The 22,939-nt window shown below is 34.0% G+C and overlaps 2 protein-coding genes across 2 annotated transcripts; one reads left to right on the forward strand and one right to left on the reverse strand.

The window, feature by feature from the left end:
* Positions 1-5,638: 5,638 nt before the first annotated feature.
* Positions 5,639-8,786, reverse strand: LOC110792200 (WAT1-related protein At5g07050). Its single transcript, XM_021997012.2, has 7 exons — positions 8,421-8,786; positions 8,193-8,255; positions 7,915-8,031; positions 7,525-7,786; positions 7,109-7,267; positions 6,825-6,976; positions 5,639-6,311 (listed from the first exon to the last, which is right to left on the reverse strand). The coding sequence occupies exons 1-7, from the start codon at positions 8,627-8,629 to the stop codon at positions 6,008-6,010; spliced, it is 1,266 nt and encodes a 421-aa protein (XP_021852704.1). The 5' UTR covers positions 8,630-8,786; the 3' UTR covers positions 5,639-6,007.
* Positions 8,787-14,072: 5,286 nt separating this feature from the next.
* On the forward strand, positions 14,073-15,736 carry LOC130465779 (histone H1-II-like). Its single transcript, XM_056834629.1, has 2 exons — positions 14,073-14,438; positions 15,381-15,736. Exons 1-2 carry the CDS (start codon positions 14,294-14,296, stop codon positions 15,599-15,601), a joined length of 366 nt encoding a protein of 121 aa, XP_056690607.1. The 5' UTR covers positions 14,073-14,293; the 3' UTR covers positions 15,602-15,736.
* Positions 15,737-22,939: the final 7,203 nt, after the last annotated feature.

Here is a 22,939-nt window from a genome sequence, read left to right on the forward strand (position 1 = left end):
CCCGGTTCCGGAATTCATTTCCGATACGAACAATATTTAATATTTCTGATTCCGGAATCAATTTCCGTTTCGAACAAATATTTAATATTTCCGTTTCCGGAATTATTTTCCGATTCCGATAATATTTCCGATTCTGACAATATTTCCGTTTCCGGCAATATTTCCGATTCCGGCAATATTTCCATTTCCGATAATATTTTCCGATACGTACCATGTTTCCGTTTCCGGCAACATCTACGACTTGGATAATATTTATATTTCCGATACGATCCATATTTCCGTTTCCGGCAATATCATCGTTTCCGGAGTATTCATTTCTTGCCTGTGACGATCTCAGCTCCCACTGAAACCAAGATCCGTCGATTCCGAATATCCATAGATGGAGTATTTAATGCCATTAAATACTTGATCCGTTTACGTACTATTTGTGTGACCCTACGGGTTCAGTCAAGAGTAAGCTGTGGATTAATATCATTAATTCCACTTGAACTGAAGCGGCCTCTAGCTAGGCATTCAGCTCACTTGATCTCACTGAATTATTAACTTGTTAATTAATACTGAACCGCATTTATTAGACTTAACATTGAATGCATACTTGGACCAAGGGCATTATTTCCTTCATCAAAACCTAACAAAAGCATGATAACTAAACCTATGCAACAAGTGAGAAACAACACTCACATTGTGGGACTGGAAACCAAAGCATAGTTTTGAATTCCACTAGTTGTTTTAAAGATGGGTTCGAGGCCCATGGTTGTAAAACATTAGGGGTTGAACATTTATCATATATGAAATGTATTTTCATATTCCATTTAATCTTTGTTTAGTATTAAATGATGAGTCCCTTCAATTTGAGGAAATATTCAAGATAGACTGTCAGGACCAGTCCTGTGACTAAGAAATGTCTATCAAGTGAACTTGAATGTCAAAAGTTGAAAATTGTCCCTGGTCGGAGTTTTCTATAAAGATGGACGCATAGAAAACGTTAGACGACTAGAATGCAAGATGACTAGTTGTTCTGTTTCTTGAACTATGTGGACATGGCAATGTCATAATCATTTGCATAGATACTTACTTTGGGAAGACTAGTATCGGACAGGCCTATGAAACTTTACTGTAAGAGATGAAAATCTGTCATAAGTAAATTTCATTAAAATTATTAGACACTAAATCCTCAATACTTGAGTGATTTGAGATTACTTGTTTGAGAACTGGTTACTTTGACGTTGACCAACCGTCGCACCGTAAAAGGAGGCTATAAAGGCAACTCTCAGGTAATCACCTATTAAACGAAGTCTAATCTCAAGATCGCAAGATTGGGATTGTCCTCCCATAAATCGGGATGAGATGCTTAAAAGTTGTACAAGGCCACTCGAAGAGCTAGAAACTGTAAAATGCATGGCCGTGCTCGGATGAATCATAGGCTATAATTATCTGTTTATTTGATCAGTTGAACTCTGAAACCGAGAAACATCTCTGGACATAATAAGGATGACAACTCTTACCTTATGTTCAAGAGCAAGCATCGAGCGACAAAGGAATTAGGAAATGCACACTTGTCCCTAAGGACAAGTGGGACACTGAAGGAAATAATGCCCTTGGTCCAAGTATGCATATAATATTAAGTCTAATAAATGCGGTTCAGTATTAATTAGCAAGTTAATAATTCAGTGAGATCAAGTGAGCTGATTGCCTAGCTAGAGGCCGCTTCAGTTGAAGTGGAATTAATTATATTAATCCACAGCTTACTCTTCACTGAACCCGTAGGGTCACACAAATAGTACGTAAACGGATCAAGTATTTAATGGAATTAAATACTCCATCTATGGATATTCGGAATCGACGGATCTTGGTTTCAGTGGGAGCTGAGATCGTCACAAGCAAGAAATGAATACTCCGGAAACGATGATATTGCCGGAAACGGAAATATGGATCGTATCGGAAATATAAATATTATCCAAGTCGTAGATGTTGCCGGAAACGGAAACATGGTACGTATCGGAAAATATTATCGGAAATGGAAATATTGCCGGAATCGGAAATATTGCCGGAAACGGAAATATTGTCTGAACCGGAAATATTATCGGAATCGGAAAATAATTCCGGAAACGGAAATATTAAATATTTGTTCGAAACGGAAATTAATTCCGGAATCGGAAATATTAAATATTGTTCGTATCGGAAATGAATTCCGGAATCGGGAATTTAATCGGAAGCGTATCGTACGAATTAGCATCGGACGAGGCTCGCTGGACGAAGGCCAGCACGAAGCCAGGCCATCGCCTAGCAAGCCACAAGCATCACCAACACACGCCAAGCCTCAACCAGGTCCAACGCAAGGCCAGGCCCAGCCAAGGCCTTGGGAGCGCGCGCGGACACAGGCAGCAAGCATGGGCCGAGGCGCTGTGCGCTCAGCGTGGGCCGCAAGGCCTGCGCGAGTGTGCGGTGGTCGAGCGATGCTCGTGTGCGTGCTATACGAATCCTAAAGCTATCAGGATTCGATATATGATTAAATTCCTAATCCTAAAAGATAAATTAATTAAATAAGAGTTCTACTAGGATTCTAATTTAATTAATTCGTATCCTAGTAGGATTCAAATTCTCTTTCCATACCCCTATGAATATGTGGCCTGGGTTCACAATTTATATCGAGATTTGAAGTATTCAAAAGGTAAGATTTTCAAGCAAAAATCAACCAAACACTTGCAACCCAAATAGCCGAAAATCCTAGTAACCTTAAGGGCGATTCTAGTTGGTCAAGCTTAAGGCGGATCCGGACGTGTTGTGGACTATCTACGGAGGGACGACACTTGGAGTCCTAAAGACTTGTTCTTGCTCGGTTCGGGCGCAGCTAGGGAGGGCACGCTACAAAGAGTATGCATCTGAATTATGCTAAATGATTATGTGTAAATAATATGTTTCCTGGCTTTATGGTTTTTCCGCATGATTTATGTTTATTCATATGTATCATAACCTAACACCCCACACCAAGGATCACAAGGGAACCTATGGCCGTCGTGGTCAAACATAATTGCACTCCCTTTATGTCATGATAACCGGGTTTTGTCAGTTTTTCTCATTGTCGTTAAAAACTGAATGGCGACTCCTATATTACTAGTCAATTGGGTGTAAACTCACAGGAAATCCAATTACACTTGATTTGACAAAAAGAAACGTCACGCCCACGAGAGACGAGGTCACGCATTAGTCTCGTGCTTTTTCGACCCCCTCACAGAAACGACATGACTCCTTAAAACGACATAAATGACATGACTCTTTAAAATGACATAAACGACATGACTCCTTGACACGACAAGAAAGGCATATGATTTTTTTTCCAATCGCAACATTCGTGAAACTGCCGTGCCGATTGCGGGAGGGTATTGAGGATAACGTAGTTATTTTATATGATAGAATATCTTATGTATAATGTTGTGTTATAACCGAGCGATATGATATAAGATAGAAATCTATATGAATTAGGAAACCTACGAATAGTAGGAGGTCTATTTTGTATTATAAATAGAGGCGTATGCTCACGAATAATCACAAAAACACAATACAACATTATATTTTCCCCATCAATAATATTTTTATCATAATATGTAAGACATACAAATGTTACTTTAAATACTAGTTGTAGTAGTGGTATAACCAATATAAGTTTGTGGAGTTGGTGGAGAATTTACCTTGTGACTTGGAGGTCGATCACAAGGTTGAAGCGCCTCTTCATTTGTGTATACTTGAAAGTGGCTCAAACGTTGACATGTGTGGTTTATTTGGCTATTCTAATATAGATGTTGGTTCAATGTGGTCAGATTCTTCTCACCCGCTCAAAACAATACAAGTTGTACGTAAATAACTAATATATTTATACATTACTATTTACTAACACACGCGCACCTTTTCACGTACTATAACAATTCAACTAACAGCGCGTCTCCTGTGAGACCTGTCACACCATCAACTTGATGGTGTGACGAGCGCGAAATCAATAGTGTACCTCCTCTAAAACTATAAAAAAAAAAAAGTAACAGACCTAAACTATAGAAGTAACATACCTAAACTAAAAAGTACCTCCTCTAAAATTATATAAAAAAAAAAGTAACATGTCTAAACTATAGAAGTAACATACCTAAACTAAAAATGTACCTCCCCTAAAACTATTCCGTATAAAAAAAATTAACATGTCTAAACTATAGAAGTAACATACCTAAACTAAAAAAGTACCTCATCTAAAATTATAAAAAAAAGTAACATGTCTAAACTATAGAAATAACATACCTAAACTATAAAAAATACCTCCTCTAAATTTATTTAAAAAAAAAGTAACATGTCTAAACTATAGAGGTAACATACCTAAACTAAGAAGGTATCTCCCCTAAAACTACTTCGTATAAAAGAAGTAACATGTATAAATTATAGAAGTAACATACCTAAACTAAAAAAAGTACTTCCTCTAAAATTATAAAAAAAAAAAAGTAACATGTCTAAACTATAGAAGTAACATACCTAAACTAAGAAGGTCGTATCTCCCCTAAAACTACTCCGTATAAAAAAAAGTAACATGTATAAACTATAGAAGTAACATACCTAAACTAAAAAAAGTACCTCCTCTAAAATTATAAAAAAAAAAGTAACATGTCTAAACTATACAAGTAACATACCTAAATTCGCAAGTGTGAACTGGTCTCACCATCAATTGATGGTGAGGACAGTCTCATATAAGAATTTGGGTTCAACTAATCAGCAAGTCAATCGTTCCTGTTTTCTATTAATCCTGAATAATTGTTGAAAGAACCTAGCTAGGTTTTGTGAATTAATTAAAGCTATAAGAAGAACAAATTAAAGTATCAGATTCCTACAAAACATATATTGATTCTGTTTGATCCTTAAGACAAACTTCACATGATTCTTTGTTGTTTAAAGCCACAATAAACTTAATCACTAGTAGATAGTGGAGTCACACCAAGAAACCACCATCTACCTAGCAACTTCTATCCCATGCATGCACAATTTCCATCTATTTTCCATATAAAATAAATTATTCTTGATTTTTTTTTATAATTAAGAATATATTCTACAAAACATGTTCATAAAAGAGTTTAATATTTTTTTTTACGCATAGCACACCCGGTTCACCGGAGCTTAGCTCCGACTACATCCGAATCCGACCCGGGTCGCACACCTTGCTTGTGGTGGGTGAGTCTCCCAACAAGAGTTTCTGCATACGGCGAGGCTCGAACCCGAGACCTCCCTTAAGCGGCATCAAGCTGCTTACCACTTGAGTCAACTCTATGTTGGTATAAAAGAGTTTAATATAAATCTACAGTATATGTTAAAATGCGTCTATAATAAGGAAATGCATGTGACACGTGGCGCTCTGCTTACGCTCCATCTATTCTTCATATACATAAAAAAAAATGTCAAACATGCAATTTGATTTGCGAAACGTTTGAATCCCTAACCTTAAGTTTAAACAATAAAGCTTTTAAGTTATTACATGTTTCATGTTATCATTGCAAAAAAGATTAAAAAAAACATATAGGTAAATATGAATGTTATTAATATTATAACGCGGGGCATTGTCCGGGCCCAAAAACTAGTTAAATAGTTTAAAACAAACTCGAAGAACCAATTAATTATTTATGGAATGAAGAGAGTAGTACGTATGTAATCAAATAAACACATCGCAGTTTACACATTAAATCATGTATTAATTATTCAGAAAGCTCCCTCATTTTCCATACATTTAGTACACTCTAAATCAATGGAAGTACATTAATTATTATATGTAAATTATTTGATCCCAAAATTATCAAAAAAAAAAGGGGGTGAAATTATGTTAATTTTGTCACACGATACACCAAGAAACTAGGGGGTGGTGGGTTGGAAAGAAAAAGTGAGGTCAAATTACAAAAAAGCCTCTTTTCTTTTCCATAAGCCTAATATTAATATACTTAATTACCCTTTTATACCTCCCATTTTATAGTACAACTCTACATAATTATACTCTTCCTCCTTTCATGGGTGCTTCCATGGCTAACATAGGAGGTTGTGGCATAGGAGAGCTAATCACCACGTTCGGAACACGGCTAGCTAATTCGACGGCGTTTCTTTGTGACTCAACGTCGTCGTATTCGTCTAACTCAAGGTGATCATGATCTTCGACGATAGTATTAGCCATTTCTTTGTTGTTATTACCACCTTTGATTACTTCAGGAATTTCGGCTTCTTGCTCTTTGTACTCCTTGTACTTCCCCCATAGTACTGAATATAATCCCATCATTATCAATACAGCCCCAATAACACTGCATTATATCATCAATAAATACAAATGGGTCGATTAATATCACAAAAATATTAAAGGTACTTTTATGTTAAAGTTTATAATATACACTACTTTAGGGTTGGTGGTGTCATGCCAAAATTGATCGAGCATATTTCCCATTTTGTAATATTTAACAATATTAACGTAAAATTATATTATTACATATCTTAAATTAAAAACGTACTTGACAATAATACATGATAACGATATTAAAAAGAAGTCCAATTAAAGCTCGAGGTGGAAACATTGAAAGCTCGTGGATTAAAATTTGATTAAGACTGTTATGTCAATTATATGATCCAAGTTATGTGAATCAGATTACGTGCATGCTATAGTTATGTACGAAAATCACGTTACCACAAACGAATTATTCAATTAATGTACGATCCTCGTATATCCACGGGGTGCGTGCATCAATTACATTTTAACCAATTAATTAGTTAGGTATAGTTTTTGTTAATGTGTCATATTTTTTGAAGAGAAAATTACGTACCCTCCAACGTAAATCTTCTCAGCAAGGATGAAAGAACCCATGAAAGCCACAATGATCATCATTAAAGGACTGAAAGCGGTCACGAAAACCGGCCCTCTCTTCTCCATAACCACACCTTGTACGTAGTATGCGATTCCGGACGTTATTATACCCTGTTACATTATTATTTTTCCGAAAAAATGATTAGCTATAACGTACTACTACCTCTGTTTCGTAATTATTATAATAAAAAAAGTATTAAAATTATAAAGAAATAATTAAGATAAGGATAAAAAGGTGTTTACAGCATAAGCAGCAGCAAGAAGATTCATGTCCCAACCAATGTTCCATGCAGAGGGATTGTGCTCCATAATAAAAGTCACAACAATAGATTGCAAGGTGCCCATAAAGCATACTAGTGTTGTCAATGTTAGATGTGCTGAATATTTCCTCATTGTTATTGCCTACAACCAAACAAAAATCCCAAAATTAAATAAAAATTATTAATTAAAGTACCAATAATTGTTGAAAATTAATTAATTAATAAAAATTTAAAACATTGCCCAATTTCCCACTAATTAATTAGCTAGGGTTCTTTCTAAGTTATTTAGCTAGTCGATTTTAGGTTTACTTTTTGATCAGGTGTGCCGGATTCTTTTTATATATATATTTTTTTTAAGGTATGGCGTATTTGTTAAAGGTTTGAGATTTTTTTTATTACCTGAAGGATAAAAAAGGCGGCCCAAGCAAGGGTGGCTAAGATGAGAAGAATAGAACCCTTAGCCCAATCTTTATCGGCGGCAGCAACAGCAGCAGCGGCAGCAGCGGCGGAAGTGGTGTGGGCAGGACGAACATGAGAAGACCACACCAAATTGATGACATGACCTTTGTATAATGTCATCAACATTGCACCTGCCACTGTTACTAAAGTTCCCACCACTTTCGCTTGGCACCTTAACTTTTTTAAGTGCACCTTCTCCATCCTAATAATCCCAAATTAAAGATTATTACATCATCAAATTTAACTCAATTACTCAATAATTAATTTTATCTTTAAAAACATTAGAATAATTAATTAGCTTTTAAAACACCATAAAAATATCTTCATTACCTGCATAGGACTGCCATGACGAATGTCATGGCCGGAAGCATGTTACTCATGGCACACGCATACGTTGGAGATGTGTATTTCAATCCCAAGTAGTAGAAATTCTGATCGATTAGTGGCCTATAATTGTAATTAAGATAAAAAATGATTAGATTAAGATGTACTTAATAAATATGTATATAAACAAGAAACTATTCATGTTTATTACTTGTACGAAGTATGTAGCTAGCTACTTCGTATATAGTAGCAGCTTATTAGTTGAAGGGTAGTAAAGTAATTACCCAAGAAGACCCAACACAAAAATCTGTGCAAATATCAGCAAAGTCATTTTAGGCCGAATTCCTCTGCATAAACATAAAAGAAAAAAAGGTATATGGTTAAAGAGAATATCTAAATATATGTCCGGATTTAGTTGTCGCGTTACTAGTGGATATCACACTGATTATTATCGAGAAGACATATAGTACAGAGTAGTAGATATTTATTTGTAGTAGAGTTACAGTATGTACCTCTCAAGAACAAGAGCAAAAGGAGCAATGACAGCAGTGGCGAAGGCGTGGCGATAAACGACAAGGACATAGTGGCTCATACCACCATTGAGAGAAACCTTGGTGACAATGTTCATACCAGCATACCCAAATTGTAGGCAAACCATAGCTATGTATGGCTTGCTTTTCTCTAACAAACTGTTGTTATGGCTAATTCCTTTTTCTTCCATTTCTAGCTTGTCTTTTCTTTTTCGTCTTTTTCGAGTTCGAGTTTGAGTTCGAGTTTTGTAGGAGAAAGTATGAAGTAAGAGATCTAGCTCAGTGAGGTTTTTTAAGTAAGGAAGAAAACACTTGAAGCTGGTTAAAGAGCTTGTGTTTTCTTAAGGAAGATGTTACCAAATGGCTTGGTATTTATAGCCACTTTGCTTTTGGAACTATGTCCCTATATGCTTTATTATTATATTATATATTTTCATATATACTCCATCTGTCCTTTAATACTCGCACCGTTTTGACTTTTTAAACTATTCACATAATTCACTTTGGCCCTATTTTATTTCTAGTATATAAAAATAAATGTTAGTATATAATATGTTGTTAACTTCATCTTAATATATATTTTCAAAATATTAATATTCTTATAAGTTTTTTTATAATATGTAATTAAAGATATTGGTGGTTAAAGTTGTACATTGACAAGCGTGTCCACTCAAAACGGTGCGAGTATTAAGGGACAGAGAGATTATTAAGATAATTACACTCCTCTGCCCTTTTTACTTGCCTAGTTTATTTTAGATTGCCTAATTTGTTCACCTAATTTAACTTATTTAAACTTTTACTATCTACTACCACTGTTTCATAAAGATTTTACGGTTACTATTTGCACATATATTAAGACAAAAGTAGAAAAGTGGGTTGAATATAATAAAATATGGATAAAGTAAGAGAAATGTGTAAAAAGGTGGTGGTTGTAAGAAAAAAAAATAAGTAAGAGAAATTGAGTGGGAAATTGTAAATATTATGGGGTAAGAAAGATAATGTAGTAAATTTATCATGTCCAAAAATAGAATAAATCAAGTGTAAATTAAGAATATTATGAAACACACTAAAACGTAAAGTGTAAATATCATTTTAAAACGAAGGTAGTATATCATAATTTATTTTAGGTAATTATAATTTGCACTTGAATATCCCTCATATTTTACAAACTTAATCATATTATCTGAACTTATTTTTCCTTAAATGGGGTGAGCAGAACGTGATATTAATTACTGGCCTCGTTTCTTTTTGGATAATATTTTTTTTCTTTTTGAGTCGGGTTCTACCCCTACCAATCCATTTTTTCCTCTTTACTTTTTTACTCTCTTAAAATCTTATACGAAAAACTATATGTGATTGTAAGGGGACAAAGGGAGTACCGGAGTACCATTAATAAAAGGAGAATTTGTGAAACACTATTTTTTAGTTTGTCACTTTTGTAATTTGTTACATTTTAAGATTTTCATTAAAAATATTACTTTTATTTTACAAAATGTTTGATTACCACTATTTTTGACGACACTTATTACTTTTATCCGTTCGTTGGACTCATTATTTTTACTTCCACTTTTACAGCTCGAAATGTTCTTTTAGCCTTTGTTTACTTCTTTATCGTGTACCCTCTTCATCTTTTTCCCCTAATTTTTTTTAAAAATTACCTTCATTTGGATGGTCCTAATTTTTGGATTTTTTTTGATAAATATCAACTAGCGTATAATAAGGCTTCTTACTTTACTACGGGGCTAATAGTTTAAAAGTTCATGTTAAAGTGAGGTCCATAAAAGAAGAAAATTAACCGTTTCTGATGTTAAAATTAAAGGAAATGATACTCAAACTTTTTTTTAAAAACTATAAAGGTAGGTTTTTTCTAAAAAAAATCTTTAAAATAATGTTTCATAAAAGTTCCTTAATAAAATAAATGAGAAGTGTTCATTTATCATCAAACTTTAATATTTTTGAGGAAGGGGGTATGTAAGAACCCCAAAGGGCCCTAACTCACCAAATGAATGGAAGAAGGGCCCAGTGAGGGATCCAGTTGAATATTCTGGTTTTCTATTTTAAAGTTAAATCAATTACATTTCTTTATTTTTAATCTAGTGCTAGTTGTGTACAACATCAGCACCACCAACTATTGTTTTGTTATGGCAATGGTGGCTACTTTGGTATAAATTTGGCAACACTAATGAGTTTGAGTTTAATTTCATTTCTAATTATTCTTTAGAAAATGAAATTAAACGAAAAGTAAAAAGATATTATAAATGAAGTTTTACTGAATTTTTTAATTAGCTACTCAACTATTATAAAAGATATTATTTCGTGCGAATTATATTGTTCAATTAAGATGAAATAGCCGGACTAGATCGAAATGACTCAACTATTCTACAAGAATATTTATACAAAGTTATATTCATCCTTTAGTTTTAAGAGGTTAGTACATAGCGACATAAGAAGTTTGATTTAAATTTATGTACTATAGAATATATACTTTTCTTTTTGATAAATCTTTTCGATATGATATAATGTGTAAAAATTAAATCCTTTTTTTTAAGACAATAAGAGTCTTATATCTAATAAAAAAAAAGGAGTAAAAATACTCTATCACTTATCTAAACCTACTAAAATACGAGTAAACAATGATATGAAATGGAGACCGGCTAAAGCAAGACTGGGGTGAATTTTACCGGTGTATTCTATTAATCTATTTTCGACTTATCTAAAAATTTATCATAATTATTTTAGTTGTAAAGTGTCTTTTGATAACGTAACCCTTATTTTTCTTGAAATAAGTGATATTAAGGTGAATAAATCAAAACAGCGCCTATCTAGATAATTATTACTAGTTCGTATAAGGAATATGTAATTGTATGTACAAGATACAAAACCTATCTAGCAAAATCATTAATAAGTGATGAAGAAAAAACGAATTACAAAGAGAAACATGAAGAATTTAGAGAATCAATAAATGACAAATATAGGAGTATTAAAAAACGAAAAAAATATAATAAATGTCTCTTATGAAGATTTGACCCCAGGTTACTTGTGAAGAATATTAATCAAGCAACCATTAAGCCAAAGGTATTTCATTGTGAGTATAGTAAGTTAATTTATATATATTTTAACTATTATGAGTGCAATTAATTACCTAAATATCAGTTTAAATTTTTTTTGGAAAATAATGGGGGTCCCTCTGGACCCCTCCGGAACTATGTAGATCCGCCCTTGATCTATTCCGTAAGGATATTTTTGAGGTTTTTGACCTCTTGGTATTCCTCTTTAAAATAGTCTATAATGCCTTGTTTATTACAAATTATAAATATTTTTTGGTGTGAATGAACAATAATGAGCAGTATAAATAACAAATGGGGACGGAGAGATTCAAACCTAAGATTTCGTACAAAACTCTCAGTCTTAATAACTATGCAATATACATGTAATTAAACACGCATCATGTGTACATAAAAGTATAGAACTAGTGTCATGCTACATCATCATTTTACAAAGCTAGATTGTAATGAATCTTCTACCAACAAAAGATAAACTTATAGGTTCATTTGCGAGAACCATTATCATTCATCTCATCTAAAAAAAAACTCAATATGTTTTGCATACATGGTAAAAACAAACACTTACTCTTTAACCTTTGATTTTGTAGCTTTTCCCAACAATAGTAAGACCGTCTACAAACCTATAAAGTTCAATACAAACCTCTTATTGTTATTGCCCTTACATTCAATCATATGATAAGAGAGATCACAATTCAATTTTCATCATATAATGTATAAAGACTAACTACTTTTTGGGCCTGGGCGATGCCCTGGGTTTCTACGTTAATAACATTCACAATTACCTATATGTATTTTTTTGCAATGATGACATGAACACGTGTAATATTCTAGTGGTAAAGGCTTTATTGTTTAAAATTAAGGTAAACCATGTTTGATATTTTTTTTAATGTATAGGAATATTACATGAGAGAACGACCGATAAGAAGAGTGTCACGTATCACTTAAACTTTCTTATGAACACCTTTTAACATATAGTATAGATTGATTAGATGGATTTTTAAGGGGCCGTTTGGTTGTGGGTATTCAGGAAAGGGAAAGGGAATAAGAAGGATTAATTCCCTTTGTTGTTGTTTGTAATGCTATTTCAATGATTTCCTTTACCCCCTTGATTACCTCAAATCCCTCTATATTGATTTCCACCCCCAGGTGTTGGCATTCCCTTTCCTGAGCCATCAACACACCACCACATCCACCATGACCAACCCATAACCAATCCTTTCCACGAAGATGCGACGGTCGACGGTTGCGGACGGTTGCTCGACGATTTCTCGACGGTTGCTCAACGGTTGCTCAACGAATTTATTCGTTTTAGATATGCTCGGCGGTTGCCAAAGATTCGATGGTTGTTCGAGGTCGCCCGTCGATGGTTGCTGGAGGTCGGCGATTCGGAGGTTAACCACCCACGACGTTGTAGAAACTTTCGGAGGTCGACCGTTGTTGGAGGTCTAATTAAGATTCGACGGTAGCTGGTAGTCGACGGTTCGGAGGTTGACCACCCTCGACGAGTTTCCGTTTTAAATCTTTCCGGGAACCTTTTCACGGCGAGGGAGTCGCGGGTCGGGGAGAGAGTGGGTCGTCGCTGGTCAAAGAGGAGAGAGGGAGTCACGAATCTAGTCGGAACAATTGCCGGAGCCCGGAGGTCGTTAGATTGTAATAGTAGGGGTGGTGGACTGGTGGTGGAATTGTTAGGGTTTCCATTGAATATGTTCAAATAAACAACTCTCCAAATTTAAGGGATTTGCTTTCCATTCCTTTCCTTACACTTTGTTAATTCCAGTCCATTTACCCCGGTGAACCAAACGGTAGCTAATTATGTTCTAGATGACATAGTTGTTAATAAACTGTTGTAAAAATAAAATCTGCATGCTGATTGAAGCATAAAATGCCTTTTATGATGGAATTTCCACTCTCAATTTTAAGTATAAAGATATGGGCTACACGTGTCAACATTTTATGACTCTTGAGAACCTAAACCAAACAGTAAAAACATTGGTGCTTGGCTGCTTGCTGATGGAAGTGGGCCCAATATGCTAAGGACAATTATATGGTCCAATAGTTTAATATGGGCCCTCAAATTGGATCTCCAGATGCGACAATTATGTCTTATGTTTTTCATTCCAATTTTTTAAATATTTGGATTAGGGAACCATAATATTCCTCTAATAGAGCTTTAAACTAAGGGCATGTATCTTAAATTTCCTTAAAATATTGAGTTTTGATTGATGATTTTTGGCCAAAACCATACTCTTATTTTGGAGGCTCCACTAAATGATTCTCCCCTATATTAGATATCTAAACGATAGGATATATCTGATTGTCTCAGATCAGACTATTAAAATAACCCTAATATTCTTGCTCCCAGCAAGAAAAATGAATTCCTTGTCTTAGATACTCACTATTTCGTTTTTTGATCAATTCTTGCTCATATAACCACGGGTATCATTGTATCAATAATAAGTTGTTTTATTTGTTAAATGTACTCTCTTCATTTTTATATTTACACTATGCTAAACCGGGTCCATGCTATGGACCAGGGTATTATTGTCTTTGTGGTTTCGTGTGTGAGAAGTTGCGTGTTGCTGAAATGTAACTGCCACGTGATTTCTTAATTATATATATGTTTTTTTTTAATTTCCTTTTTCCCGGCTTTTGAACTTCTCACTCAACTTCTCTCTCTAAACTGCTTTCGAACTTCTCTCTGAATTTCTCTCTCCATTTCAAATTTAATTTCAGTGATTATTTTCATCCATTTGCATCAAATTACTCTTCCGATCTTCTTTTTTCTAAAAAATGGTGAAGAAAGCGGCACCGAAGAATCCGGCAGCGAAGAAACCGGCAGCGAAGAAACTTGAAATCGACAATTCCGTCGCTGAAATGGCTGTTGAAGCTCCTCGAAGAGGAAGAAGGCCAAATGCTGTTTCTGAAGAAATTCCTGGTAATTCGAACTTATTTTTTGAATGATTTTGAATTATTGAAATGTTTGTGGTTTTTGCTGAAATTAGGTTTAGTGTTTCATGCAGTTACTGTTTCAAAGATATAGTTACCTTTTATTTGCTGTTTCTGAAGAAATTCCTGGTAATTCGAACTTATTTTTTGTTTGATTTTGAATTATTGAAATGTTTGTGGTTTTTGCTGAAATTAGGTTTAGTGTTTCATGTAGTTACTGTTTCAAAGATATAGTTACCTTTTATTTGCTGTTTCTGAAGAAATTTCTAGTAATTCGAACTTATTTTTTGTTTGATTTTGAATTATTGAAATGTTTGTGGTTTTTGTTTGAAGTTACTGTTTCAAAGATATAGTTACCTTTTATTTTATGTTACGAAGTTTTTAAGTGTTTTTATTAGTGACTGGTTTGTTCGTAGTGCTAGTAGTTTTTCAGAGTAATTATATTTTTAAAAGGTTACTATATTTCTAAAATAGTAACTATGTTTTTAAAATAGTTAACTGTCTTTTTAGAAAGTAAATTAACTTTAAAATAGTAACTATGTGTTATAATTAGTTACTATCTTTTTTAGAAAGTAAATATAACTTTAAAACAGTAAATATGTGTTATAAATAGTTACTGTGTTTTTATAAAGTAAATAAACTTTAAAATAGGAACTATGTGTTATAAATAGTTACTATCGTTTTTAGAAAGTAAATATAACTTTAAAACAGTAACTATGTGTTATAAATAATTACTATCTTTCTTAAATGTTATTATAAAATTAAACAGTTACTATGTCTAATAAATAGTTCCTATCTGATTTAAATGGATACTCTATGTTTATGTATTTATTATATTATTTGAAAGGTTACTATATGATTTTATTGGTTACTATGTGATTGTAATGGTTACTATATAGTAATATTTTGTTTTATAATTGTTTTGTTTCAGTTTCTAAGGAATCTGTGTCTATAAAGAAGAACAAAAAGGCTGGCAATCCGAAAACAAAAGCAATTGAGCTTGTACCTGAAAAAGAACCAATTGAAGAAGAACAACCTAATCAACTAGTTTTACAAAATTCTTCTCTGGTTGACGTTCCACAGCCTGAATCTCATCAACTTCATTCACAAGTTTTGAAAGAAGTTGGCGCTGATGGCCTGCCTATCGTGTAAGTGTTAGTTTAATTTAGTTAATTGTTCTAAATAGTTACTATATGTTCAAAATAGTTACTATGTTCTAAATAGTTACTATATTTTTTTAAATAGTTACTATATGTTGTAAACAGTTACTATATGATTCCAAAGGTTACTATATGTTGTAAACAGTTACTATATGATTCCAAAGGTTACTACATGTTTTCAATAGTTACTATATGATTCCAAAGGTTACTATATGTTTTAAATAGTTACTATATGTTTTTAAATATGTTCTAAATAGGTTCTATGTGTACTATGTTTACAATAGTTACTATATGATTCCAAAGGTTACTATATGTTCTAAACAGTTACTATATGTTTTAAATAGTTACTATATGTTTTAAACAGTTACTATATGTTTACATAGTTTCTATGTGTACTATAGTTACTATATTATTTGAAAGGTTACTATATATTGGTAACAGTTACTATATCTTCTACATAGTTACTATGTGTTTTTAATAGTTATTGTATGTTTTAAACAGTTACTATGTGTTCTAAATAGTTACTATATGTTTGAAATACCTGACTTACTTTCGTTATTCATTATTTTCAGGTTTAATTTTGATACACAGTGTTCAGGAGGATCATTGTGTAAATTAATTAAAGACTTCTCTCCTGAACAAAAGGCAGCTGTTCAAGAGATAGGCTTTGGAGGATTGTTATGCCTTCAATTAAGTCGAAAGAACACTCAAATGATGTACTGGTGCATCAAATGCTTTGATGGAGTGAGTTCTTTGTTCACTATCAGTGATTCCAAGCAGTTTGAAATCACTGATTATGATGTGTACGATTTGTTTATGCTCCCCCTTTCTGAGCTGGAGGTTGAAGGGGTTAAACGCGGGCGCAATTCTACTAATCCTGATTTGGATTTGAAGGTCAAGCGGAGAAAAGAGTTTGGATTTGAAGAAGTCAATGCTCAAATTCCTGTGAGGTTGCTTGAGGAAAAGATCAAATTGTTGACAGACGGTGGTGATCTGTTTAAACAATTGTTTGTTTTTGTTGCTTTTTCTACATTTTTGACTCCTACAGTCAATCGCAAATAGGACTGTAGATTTACGATTGGCTAAGGCTTTGGAAGATCCTAAAATGATTCCCCAATACAATTGGTGTAAATACGTTCTTGACGTATTATGTGAGGAAACTGTGAAATTTAAAAATTGTCTATTGAAAGGCAAAGATCAAAAGACATTTGGAGGCTGTGTTATGTTTTTGCAACTTGTTTATTTTCAGAGAATTAAGTTTAGGAATTCCAGTAGTATTCCTGATCAATTACCTCTTATTCAGCATTGGACATCGAAGATGGTAACTGATCGGATTCATGCTGAAAATGCAAATATGAGTGCATTATATGGTTCTGGAATTTTGGAGAAGGAGAAGTATCCAATTTCCAAAAAATTTGTTTTTGTTGATGGTCAAATAGATTTGAGACAAATAGAATCTATTTCCAAAGAAGGTGAACCTGACAGCAGTGGGAGAAGTGCTGAACAACCCTCTGTTGGCCGTCGACGTCCAAGTCGGCGTCCTAGGATTCTTCAGTTTGAGCTCCCTGATTCTCATCCTAGTGATGAAGAAATTCTCTCCAAAGCAACTGATGTAAGTTTACTTTATGGTTGATATATTTGTCATTATAAACTATAGTTATTTTTTATATCCTATACTTATCTTTTATACAGTATAGTTATCATTATCTTTGTTTTAGTAATTGTAGATATATTATAGTTATCTTTTATATACTATAATTATCATTTATGTTCTATAGTTATATTTGATACACTAAGTTATCATTACTTTGTTTTAGTAATTGTATTATATACAATAAATACTATAATTATCTTTTATATACTATAGTTACTTAATATTTACTATGGTCACCTTTTATATACTATAGTTACCTTTTATTTACTATAGTTATCTTTTATTCACTGTAGTTATCTTTTATATACTATAGTTACCTTTCATATACTATAGTTACCTTTTATATAGTTATATTTATATACTATAGATACCTTTTCTTATAATATTTGTTGTACTTTTAATTAAATTTTCCTAATATGCTCCATATTTAAATTTATGTATTTTGTTTTACAGAAGTTTCATGGTCGGTGGTTGTTGATGAGGAGAGATTTGGATGTTGTTTCGGCCATCCATGCTGACGAGCTGTTCAAAATACAGGCTTCGATGGCAGCACAGAGCCATGGTGATGATATTTTGGAGAATTCCACTTATCAAAAGATGGTTGATGAGTTGGTGGATTTTCATCAAATGGTGAAGAATCTACCAAATGGTTGGGATGCTCTTTTTGATGATAGTAACAATCCTGTTGTTACCGTTGCCCCTCAACCTTCTGCTGTTGTTCCAACTGAGCCTGCAGTTTTTTCTACTGCTGCCGTTGTTGATCCAACAACATCTACTGAAGCAGTTGGTAATCCAGCTCAAGCTACCTCTCAAATATATGAAGTTCTTGATGATTTGAATGCCAAAATTAAAAGAACTACAGAGGATGATGATGATGAAATGGATGAATGTGAGCGCGTGTGGGCTGCATTCCAAAAATGCATCATTAACAACAATGATGTATCCAATGTGGATGTGAGTGTCTATGGCATAGAGGAGAACGTGCTGTTCATGTCTCCGTTTATGATTGCATTTGAAGATTTAATGAGACATCTTCCAGCATTTGTTCAAGAAGTTGTGGATTTTGCTGCTTTGTTTGATGGAGAGGGTATTTTGACTGAGTAAGTTGAAGTTTTTTCATTTCATAATTTATTGTTTTTCTGTATATGTGTTATAGTAACTTTATATTTGATATAGTATCTCTATATTTGTTATAGTAACTTTATAATTTGATATAGTATCTTTATATCTGATATAGTTACCTATTATATACTATAGTTTCTTTCTATACTTTATAGTTTCCTTTTTATATTTTGTAGTTTCCTTTTATACTTTATAGTTATCTTTTATATATATTAGTTACCTTTTATACTGTATAGTTACCATTTGAATACTATAGTTACCTCTGTATTTTATAGTAACTTCATATACTATAGTTATGTTTTGTATACTATAGTTTCTCTATACTTTATAGTTACCTTCTATATACTGTAGCACCCTTTTATTTACTATAGTATCCTTTTATATTCTATTGTTAATTTTTATTTATTATAGTAATCTTTATAATATTTCTGACCTAGTTATTGTTTCTTTTTTATGTTTTTCAGTGATAAAGTTCTTGAATACAATCCGTTTATTGCGGTAGCAAGAGAGGACATGTGGACACTTCCTTCTACCTTTGATATTCTTTTGATTCATATTGAAGCTTGGGCTTTCTTATTGAATGAAAATGAAAGGAATTCTGCTGGTTGTCCTCAAAAGCTGTTTTTAGGTGGCACATACTGTGTAAGTTATATTTTTAATAATATAGAATGTTAATAATTTTAATTTTTTTGGCCTTTGTTTAATTTTTCTTCTAATATTCATTTGCAGAAATATGTTGCTGCATTGATTGAGAAACCAGACGATGCAAAAGTTCTGTCTAAATTGTCTGTTTGTCTTTCTTATGGTGTGAAAGATGTTAATGCAGTTCAATCTTTGAAAGATTGTAATATGGTATGATTTATATTTTCTTTATATAACTATATTATTTTCTTTTTTTATGTCTACTTTTGGTAGTTGTAATCTGTTGTTTTTCTTTTTTATATAGATTTTTGCTCCTGTTCTGATTGAAGATCCGAAACATTACTATCTGTTTGTGGTTAGTATGAAAGACAAAAGTGTCTATTTCATTGATAATATGCTTCTTGAACCCAAAGAGATTGAAAGAAGGAAGAAATCTTTTTCTGTCTTGGTAAGTTTTTATATAGTTACCTTATATTTATTGTAGTTACTTTATAAATTTTATAGTTACCCTTATACTAGTCTGAGTTTTTTAGAGGAACTATATTTTTAAAAAGGCTACTATGTTTTTTAAACAGTAACTATGTTTTTAAAATAGTTACTATCTTTTTTAGAAAGTAATTTTAACTTTAAAATAGTATAAATAGTTAGTGTCTGATTTTATAGTATACCCTATGTGTACTATAGTTACTATATTATATGAAAGGTTACTATATGGTGTGCAATAGTTACTATACTCTTTTAGAAATAATTATGTGTACAATATTTACTCTATGATTCCAAAGGTTACTATATGTTGTTAATAGTTACTATATGATTTTAATGGTTACTATATGATTTTAATAGTTAATCCTGTCCTTATTGAATACAAATACTTTGTTTTGTACACTGTTCTCCATTGGAAAAACTATTGAAAGAGATGGATAACATTCATCATGAAGATATTAGAAGCTTCAGATTTATCCCAGTTGGTGATAATTGGAAGCGAGGAGCTTATGACAAAGACTGTTGTGTCTATTTGATGATGTTTATGATGGTCTTTCATGGTGTTGAAACTATCCAAGATGGTGTTGGGATTTTTGACTTTGATACCTTGTGTAGACACCTACTTTTGTCCCCATTCCCGCAAGAGAAAGGTTCGATGATGAAAGCATAAAAACTCCACTTGACAACGCATCTCCTATAAAATAAACGAATCTCGATTCCCCATTTCATTTCACCCGAAACCTGCTATTTATGGAAACCTGCTAAAAATAGTAAATGCCGTAAAAGGTAGCGTCTAAAAGTGGCAAATCATAAAAGATAGAAACCTGTCAGAATTAGGTGTTGTACTCCAACATAAATCCTAAATGAGATAGAAAACCGCGAGAATCCTATTCCTAATGGGATTCGGAAACAAGAGTCACGTATTAATTAAAATTCTAACGAGCCTAGAGTTCGTAACGGGCCCAGACGCATTCCGTCATAAAATTGATACGCGCTAAAAGGCTCGAATTAATCTCAAACTCTACGGGTTTTAGGAATCCGAATCTGACTAAACAAAACTGCCCAAACCCTATTTTCAACGCGTGGCTCTGGGCGCCGAAATCTTCGGCGCCCAGGCCTGGGCGCTGAAAATACCTGGGTACGTCTCTTTTCCTAGTTCTTTGCGGATTAGAACTCTGCAATCCTATCTTTCCACGAACTCTTCCCTACAAATAGGCCCCTAGTTTCGACGTGAAACAACACACAACAACATACAATTATATTCTGAGTATTGACTCCAACCCTTAGCCTAAGCCTCTCGCTGCGAAACTGTTCACGCGTTCTGTCGCAATCGATTCATAAATCGAACAGAACGTATCCTATCCCATAATTGAGATTCGTTAAATAAAAAGGAGAAATAGCAAAGTCAAAGTGGTTAGTTTTCTGAGAACCGTGACGCACCTCTCAAGGGTGCGTCGTAATGTGTCCCTTTTCGATGATTTAACTGCTTTCCTCACCCTTTTTAAGAACTGTTAAACTAACCTAATCTGATTGTTCTATCACGCCTAACAAGTATAATATTTTTGGGAAATCGGATTATCATGCTAGGTCCCTTAATGCTATTTAAATCAGATAATCACGATCGAATTAGTATTATATGTTGCATATTGCTAAAATCAACACATATTAGTTTAATAGTTAACGCATGTCCCTTCAATTATTTATGCTGAGCTAGTAAGGATATCCTGCCTCTTGAGTTATCGACGAGCGAATTACTCCTCTCGGTAGTTACAGTCCCCCGAACCCTCAATCTCTACCTTGCGGGTGTATATTGAGAGATCCCCACACCAGGGATCACAAGGGAACCTACGGCCATCGTGGTCAAACATAATTGCACTCCCTTTATGTCACCATAACCGGGTTTTGTCAGTTTTTCTCATTGTCGTTAAAAACTGAATGGCGACTCCTATATTACTAGTCAATTGGGTGTATACTCACAGGAAATCCAATTACACTTGATTGAATAAAAAGAATCGTCACACCCACGAGGGACAAGGTCACGCATTAGCCTCGCGCTTTTTCGACCCCCTCACAGTGGCGACTCCACTGGGGATAGTGAAGGAAATACTCGTGCTTGTAGGTAATCAAAATAGCCGAAGGGTGAAACGATCCTACCCCGCGTTTATTTCCCCATCAAGTTGGGACGACCTGAAAATCAGCATATTAATGTGAACGGGCAGAACATCATAACGAATCTCGGCTCGCTCGGGAGTTGGGACTAAGGATACATTTTTTCGCCAATAGGGGGGTGCATACGCCGCGCATGTTTCCCACTCGGTACTTGTGCAGGTAGTACACCTATCCCGAATCCAATCGCTCGCCCATTAGGTCCCTCTCGCCTGCATGCCCCCTTGGCTTGCACTTGCGGGTTGGCCTCTTGAGCGAAATTCGTCTGTTGAAGACACTACCTCGACCGGGGCATGTGTTGGATCTACGATAGAAGCGGTACCAAGCCAGGCGCAAATACTATCCATAGAAGCCTATCATAAACTATGTGACATATTTAATTTTCAAATCCATGTTTGTAATGTAGTTATGTGTAGCGAACTATGTGACTATGTTATGATTGTGTGTACGAATAATGCTAGACAAATGATGCTAGAAAACCAACGACCTTAAAAATTGCCCAAACATTCATAGACTAATTTGCCAAAGAGTTATACCAAAATACGTGTTCCGCAAGCCCGAACGATCGCCACAAAGACAAGCGACGCTCGGGATGGCCTGTAACGAATCCCACAAACGCTGCACAACGCGTAAAGGACGTTATTAGGCAAGCACGCAAAATTAAGTCGCATAAAACAAAAGAATATACGTGAACAGAAAACGAGTACCAGTCAGGGACGCATTTTCAGCGCCCCTGGCTGGGCGCCAATATTTCTCACGCCCACTGCTGGGCGCTGAAGTTGCTGCCTGGCCTTTTGGTCAGGCACAGCAGCCTCGGTGCCCGCGCATGAAAAAATATACGTAGCCAAAAAAAAAACTTTTCGTAAAAATTGCTGCAGGGGCGTATGAAAAGGCACTCGACTCTAAAAGCGGCTCGTAAAAAAAATTAATAACTCTTTGTGTCGTTGTTAGGCCTCCTACGACGACAATGCTCGACACCAAAACCGAACATGCTAATAACTATGAATGTCACATGGGCAAAGTATTCAAAAAAATAATGTTCAAATAGAGTCTTCAAGAAAAATAATGTTCGAATAAAAAAATAAATCCGAGTCTAGACTAGGCTATGCCAAAGTACAATCTAAATCCTAAGTCTTAGTTGTCTTATCCATAGAATCGGTCCCAATGCTTGGTGTCGTTCTGCAAGTTAAAAGGTTAAGCCATATTGAGTCTCCCCTCCTAACATTTAAATCAATAAGCACCCATATGTAATTGTCATCCCTT

Source organism: Spinacia oleracea, chromosome 1, assembly GCF_020520425.1.
Source record: "Spinacia oleracea cultivar Varoflay chromosome 1, BTI_SOV_V1, whole genome shotgun sequence".
Taxonomy (NCBI): domain Eukaryota; kingdom Viridiplantae; phylum Streptophyta; class Magnoliopsida; order Caryophyllales; family Amaranthaceae; genus Spinacia; species Spinacia oleracea.